This window comes from Colletotrichum abscissum, assembly GCF_030869225.1.
Source record: "Colletotrichum abscissum strain IMI 504890 chromosome Unknown Scaffold_106.1, whole genome shotgun sequence".
Classification (NCBI taxonomy): Eukaryota; Fungi; Ascomycota; class Sordariomycetes; order Glomerellales; family Glomerellaceae; genus Colletotrichum; species Colletotrichum abscissum.
Window position 1 is genome coordinate 17,669 of NW_026849995.1, and position 7,974 is coordinate 25,642.

General features: G+C 22.1%; 1 protein-coding gene across 1 annotated transcript; it reads left to right on the forward strand.

Annotated features, from left to right (window-relative positions):
* Window positions 1–1,099: 1,099 nt before the first annotated feature.
* Window positions 1,100–1,333, forward strand: CABS01_16524 (uncharacterized protein; the record flags this gene model as incomplete). The annotated part of the gene is made up of 1 exon (XM_060549854.1): window positions 1,100–1,333. A coding segment is annotated over one exon (234 nt), but the record flags the coding sequence as incomplete, so codon positions are not given.
* Between the last annotated feature and the right edge of the window lie 6,641 nt (window positions 1,334–7,974).

The following is a 7,974-nucleotide window of genomic DNA, read 5'->3' on the forward strand; positions in this document are numbered from 1 at the left end:
TATAATATATCTTATATCGAAAAGATTTCTAGTTTTATAAAATATAATTTCTAAACTAGTATTAATATATTGAATTTAATATCTATATTAACTTAGTCATCAATAATACTCGTATTATTATTTAATCAAATTTTACATTATCAAAAATATTATATTACTCTTTAAGTATATTTATTATATTAGCTACAATAACTAGGGCGTTGAGCTAGTTAAAGAGGGTGCCTAGCTCGAGAGGGGTAGACTTATTAATAAGTATGTTTAGTTCTAGCCCGCTATTTATTAACTATATATTGAGAGGTTCTTATTAAGGTAATCTTTTAATTGACTAACTTCTTAACTAGTTATTTAACTAGTTACTTAAATAATAGTTTATATATTGATAGGTTTATTTGATAGGTTTATTTGACAAGTTTATTTAGTAAATTGATTTAGTTTGAATGGAGAGTAGTTAATAAATAATATTAGAAATAATAAGGATAAGAAGAATCTTTATAAGCTTTATAAATATTAGCCTTTTTAGCCCTTTCTCTGAAAACCTCTACGTTATTATTAAAATTTAGAACCTCTAGTTATAGTTAAGGGTAAATAATTTTTTTATTAAGCTACTTCTAACTTTTATAACCGACTTTTATTATTAACCTTCTTAGCTAGTACTACTATATAAAGGGTAGCTTACTTATTTTAAATTAAATAACGGGTTTATATTAAAAGTTTTATATTATGTTAAGTACATATTTAGGGTATATTACGTATATTATATAATTAAAATTTAAAGTTATTAAAAAGGGAAAAAATTAAAAGTAGTTTTTGATTATTCAAAAAATAATTAATATATTATAATGAGGTAATTAGTATCTTAAGTTCGGTTAATATTAATAACTATAGCTAGCTATTATTAATTATAAAGTTTATTATATAATAGAACTTTAATATTAACCCTAATTGAATTAGCTTATTTATAAGGGCGAAATCAGCTCCTGATAAAGCGAGCCGGACCTTAAAGGGATAAAATATTCATAATTTATAAAAGTTATAACTTTATACTTAGGTCTAAATAACGATAGTCTTTATTCTAAAAATATTTAATAATAATTATTAACTGTTTATTATTTGTTTTACTATTCTACCTTTGCTGGCTGCTCGGGCGATTCTCGATATCGGTTACACGGTAATAATACACAGTATCAGTGGATACTCCCACTGTCTCGTTAGACTATTTCTTATGATTCTCTTCCACGTTTTTTTTTTATTTGAACTTTCCCTCCTGCAAAGTCTACAACCACGGATTGACGGTTTTAAAATATTATATAATTATATTCTTTATGTATTTTAAAATCATAATTAATATGTATCATAATACTAATATTAATACAATCCTAAAATACGTAGTTAATTACTATTTCAAGTACTATGTCTATTTATTTATTCTTTGATTTAAATCTAATTAGCTACTTTTTTAAGGTTTATAATAGTAAACTAGTTAGCTCTTTATAACACATCTCTAAGCTTAATAACAAAAAATAAAAAATGATAATTCCTTTTAATATTTTATTCAGTTTTTTATAATCAATAATAAGGTTTAATTTTTTCTTTAATATAAAAAATAAGGGTAGCTCTCTATGGGATTTGAAGGTAAAATATATTCTTTTTTAAGCTTTTTATTGATATATTTTCTTAAAATAGTTTTTTTTTCTTAAATTCATAGGGTATATAAAGAAAAACTTAAGTTAAGTTTTCTTTTCTAAATTCGATTTTTATTTATTTTATACTTCTATTTCTACTAGCTGCTCGGGCAGTTCTCAATATCGCTTACATAGTATTAATATATAGTATTAATAAATACCCCTGCTATTTTATATTTCTATTTTTTATAATTTTCTTCTACCTTTTTTTCAACTTTCCCTCTTACAAAGCTCACAACTACGGATTAATAACAATATTCGATTTTTATATCCTTATTATTATATTTTCAATAATCCTATTCTTTGAGTTTTATAAATAACTTTATAAATATTTCGTACTTTTTAAATATAAATTAAAGTTATTGTAATATTTTAATTATTAATATTAAGTATAGATATGCTTTTACTTTTGATCATTTCAAAAGAAACTATATATTATATTTATTCTTATTTTTCTCAATATTATTGTAAATCTGTTTAATCCCTTTTTCTTTCAAGTCGTTTAGTAACTGAATTATTTTATAAAACCTAACTAGTTATATAATTTACTCATAAGTTATTTGTTCGTGATTATTAAACTCTTGAGATAATATTAATGTTTTCGTTTTTATAATATTATATTATAATTATATTTATTAATGATTACTATTTATGAAAAAATGTATAATCCTTTAAATAATATATTTCTTATTATGATTACCTTTTTTTCCCTTTTATTATTCATAACTAGCATAAGGTATTTTTTAATATTTATAATAAATTAAGTTTATTTATTATTTTTAGTAATATAAAACTTCTTTATATACTACTGTTTACTATAACGTATAATCTTTATCCGTATATATTAAGTCAGATTAATCAATATATATTATTTAATTATCTAATTATACATAAAAACTTATTTTTCATTTTTACTTTGTATTATTCTTTTATAATTAGCTTTTTTAATTTCTTAATATTCTATTCTTTAACTATCCCTCTGATTTGTTTTATTCTTTTAGTTCTTTTTAAGTTTGTATTTTTAAAAATATAATAAATTATATATTAATTATATATATATATTCGTTCTATCTTATATAGCAATTATTTTAGTACTATACAAGGATATATGAATTTAACCTAAATATTATTTTATTAAGTTTATTGAAATATATAACTATCTAATTTAAGTACTAATCATTAAAATGAATGTTTTTAATAAATCGGTTATTATATTTTTCTAAATTAAGTTAACTTTCTTTTTTGAATAAAAAAGACTAAAAATACTTATTATTGAAGTGTTTTACTTGAAATAACTCTTTATAAAAAGGGTTTTTGATATTGAATGAAAAATAATCTTTCCTATATGAAATACTATAAATACTTTTTTTAAACTCCTTAGTTTATAAAGTTATATTATAGTACGAGTAGTAGATATTAGCCCTCTTAGCCCTTTCTCTAGAAACCTCTCCGTCGCTATTAAAGTTTAGAAACTCTGCAGTTAAGGAAGGCCGCTTCCAACCTTTACGGCCGACTATTATAACTAATTATTATAGCTAACCTCTACCGTCGACCTTTCCGGCCGGCACTACTACGTAAGTATATTACTTAGCCTATTATTAGTAAGTACCTAGCTTAAGAGGGCAGCTTACTTATCCCAAATTAAATAGCGGTTTTTATATTAAAATTACTATACTATATTAAGTATATACTCAGGGTATGTGGTGGTTTTTTTCCGGCTTTACAGGCGCAAAAGATCGACCTTACAATAGTCTATACTTATTATAAAGTATTTAAACATAAGATACTACCCTTCGGCCTTTATAATAAGCTAGTTATATACTAACGGTATATAGATAATATATTAGTACAGTACTTAAATGATTTTTCTACTATTTATATATATTATCTCAATTTTTTAAACAACCTCTTATGATACTACGAATATATTGTAAAAGTACTAAACTATTTATAAAAAACTAGACTATAGGCTGATATTAAAAAGTATAAACTTAATATTATAATTATGATATAGTCCGGATTTATAGTTAATATTGATAATATACAGCCTAACAAAAATAAAGGTTTATACTACATAATTGAAAAGTACTTATATTATTAGAAAGAATCTAGTTATTTTTGAAGTTTTATAATTTTTATAAACGATTTATAAAAAAATTATAAATACTCAACTGGGCTATTAACAAAACTAACTAGTAAGGAAGTACCTTTCTAATTTAACATAAATTATAATAATACGTTTGAAGTAACAAACTAGCCCTTATAATAGTACTTATACACTATGATTTTAAGCCTAAGCTATTTGTATATTTAGAGATTAATATATTAGATTTAGTATATACTAGTACCTAAATAAATAAATAATTGTTCATCATGTTCAAGAACGTTCTATTTAAAGATTAAAAATAATATAAAACTCAACTGTATTATATATAATAAAAAAATACTAATAATAGTCATTTATTCAAAAGAATAATATGTTAAACTAATTAGCTACTAATGGAAAGTTAATATAATTATAGATTACTAATTAACTCTTTTTTTCTATAATAGAACGCTTTCTAAATTTATAATAAGCCCAATAGGCTGATACTCTAATTAATTCTGATTTTGAACTTGATATTATTTAAAATAAAATAAAATATATTTATTAATATATTATCAAAGAAAATAGAGCATATTAGGACCTAATAAGTTTCAAAAAAAACTAACTAGACCTAGGTCTTACTATTATTATTATTAAATATAATTACTAAGCTATATATATCATTAAAAACCATAGCTTAAGGATTAGAGTTTACTATCAGGATCTTTATATTAAGACATAAGCGTTAGGGGTACATATTAATTAATAAAGTACTAAAGTTTAACTATAATTTAATAATAATATTATTAACTTTAATATGAGTATTAACAATTAAAGGCTATAAGTACTAAAGAATCTGAGGTAACGGATTATTTATCAAAAATAATAAGCTCGTTACACTTGAAAAGAATAATTTATATATTATAAAAATTTATAAAGTTTATAAAAAAAAAGCTTCTTGTATACCTAGCGTACAGTAAAATAATTAGAATGATTAAATAATAATATTATTAACCTAGCTTTATAATAAATATATATTGATATATTAAGAATCATTATATGTATTACTATTTTCAAAAACCTTATAACAGGCCCCTGAGGAAACTAAGACCTCTATTTATACTCAATTATTCATAATAATACAATTTAATAAACTTTATAGTAATACTTTTCAAGTGAAAAACCTATAATATAATATATATATAGTAATTAATAAACTAAATAAAAAAGCTATTTTAATACCCTATTATGAAACTATTATGAAACTGTTATAATACGGGATATGAATCAAATATTCTACGAACAAGTATTATTAATTTTTAAGCTATCTAAGACTATTATTTCTAACTACGGTCTTTAATTTATATTCAATTTTCAAAAAGAATTATACAAGCTTTATAATATCCAATTATGAATATAAATAATGAATCACTCATAAATAAATAATCAGACTAAGATCTAAAAGTAGTATATTTTTTAATGATTTAAGACCTTAGTCAATTATTATCAAAATATCTAGAATAATATACTACTTATGATAGACTTTATTTATATGACTTAACTAAATTAAATTACGAAATTATTACTTTATAAGGTTAAATATGGTTATTAACCTCCGCCATTTCTTAATCAAATTACTAAAACCTAGCGCTTGAATTTAATCAAAAAGATGTTTAACAATAATAAGGCTTGATAAGTAGCTTAAAATATTTACGAGGCTTCAGAAATCATTAAAAATAATATAGAAGTTATTTGAATAAAGTATTAAAAATATATTGATTATTATTAATAGCCTAACGACTTGAAATTAATAATAAAGTATTTATAAATACATTCTGTTAAAAAGCTTCAAATACTAATATATTATAATAACCCTAAGTTAGCTTCCAGTTTATTGCTAATACTACCTTAAGTAATATATATATTCTAAAACTATTTATAAAAAATAAAACCTACCCGGTCTTTTACTTAAATAAGTTATAAAAAGCTATAAAGAACCCTTTATACAGATGTTGTTAGGACCTCTTATGATTTATTTATTATGATATTAGCGAGCCTAAATATTAAGATCTTATCAGTAATCAGTTTATAGATATAATATGATAAGCTATAATACTACGCTAACGAAAAGGGGTATAATAGTAACTTAATGTAATATGATATTGCGAACTTTTATTACACTTTGATAGTACTATAAGCTTTTAATAAATGATATTTTATAGTCATAGGATTACTATAAAACCTCTTATTATAACTCAAAGCTATAGCTAATAATAGCCTAGCCTTATCATAAATTAATAATGCTATTATAATAGCCCTTATTACAATAATTTTATTACAGAATACTTAAAGAGCCTAAGGGACTTACTAAACTCCTTTCCCTTATAGCCTTATTAAAAAGCTATTATTAACGAATTTTAAATTGTTATTTAAGAACTAATTTTTCGCTCTATAATACCATATTCTTTATTTATAATTTAACTAGTCCCGGAAACTAATAAAGAATTCTTTCTATATTAGTGATTAATAATAGCTACTATAGCGTACCTCGACCTAGTATTACTAGTATTGAATATAGCTAATTATTTCAAAATTCTCTAATATCATAAAGGCTCTTATATTCACTATTAAAAAGTATTATTTATTAACAATAAGATTCATATTTTATATTATAACTATTTGATTAATATAAGTAATTATAATATCATCGTTACTTTTTTATAGACCTCGACTATTAATAATTATAAAATTACGCTATTTAGCGCCCTATTCAAAACCTAAATTAAAAAAACCTTAAAATACAGGGGTCTATTACTTGGTATTATAATATTATACCCCCCCCCCCCCGGGCGCAAAGGCGGTATTTGTAGCGCTTAATGATTTATTAAAACTTTTTATAATTACCCCCTTATAATTATTTATTTATAAACCGTTAGAATTTAATTAATTACGTGTTACCTTCTTTTATTTTACTGTTAACTAGTAAGGCTTAGTGTTTTATTTTTTTTTGCGTTAATAAAATAAAGATTAATATTAATATAGCTCTAATTTCTTAAATATTAGATAATAAAGCTATTATTAGCTAAAGTTTATTTTCAAAAGGTTTATTATAAACCTCATAAGGCTTTAGTAATTTGAGTACTATTATTAACATCTTTTATATTATTATTATAGATAGAGAAGTGTTAGCCTTATTTTATATCCTTCATTATTACTATAACTTGAGTATATTGACCCTCTATTATACCCTTTTTACTATTATTTTTTTAGATTTTCCTTTTAACTTAGTTCCTAAATAGGGCACTAAATAGTATAGTTTTAAAGTTACTAATAATTTAAGTTTGTTAAAAGGTACTAAGAGTATTAAGATTATTTATATCAACTAAGTAATTATCATATAAATTTATAAATCTTATTATTCATAAATAATACTTTTCAATAATAGATATAGGGGCTTTTATGATACTAAAGAGCTCTAAAATAGTTAGTTATATCTAATATTTATAATAATAAGACAAAGTATATTATAGTAATTATTATTAATTACTAATATTAAAAGAGTTCCTGATTAACTATTAGGGCTAATTAAACTATTTATAAAATACATAATATTATAGAACGAAAAATTAGCTATTAAATAATAATCTTAAAGTTATTATTAATAGCTTTTTTAATAGAGTTGTAGAAAAGATTTTAATAAGTCTCTTAAGCTAAGGCTTTTTTACTAAATTTATTATTATAAGGACTAATATTATATTATTACCAGCTCGTAGCAGGGCTAAACTATTACTAATTACTATTTCTATTTATTTTAGTTTCATTTAGCTTTATTTCATTTTACATACCACGTATATAAAGAAGCTCACCCTATATTGTTATACTTTTATATATAGTTTTTTTGATAATATATACTAGCATATACGTATTCTGTTAAGTTAAAAAAAATATAATAATACCCTATAATACGTACAGAGCTTTCATTAAAAAGGGCACCCCTATAGGAGGTCTAGCCGTACTACTAGTTACTTATCCTAAATTATAACTATATAGTATAATACCCGAGCAGGTAAACGGCCGGCGATATTATTAAAGTTAGAGCTACTTAAAGTTACGCCGCTATAGCTTTTAAACCTTCTAGCCTATGTTATACCGGGCTTATTTATAACGTATTTAACATATTACAGATATCCTTATCTATAAAACTCT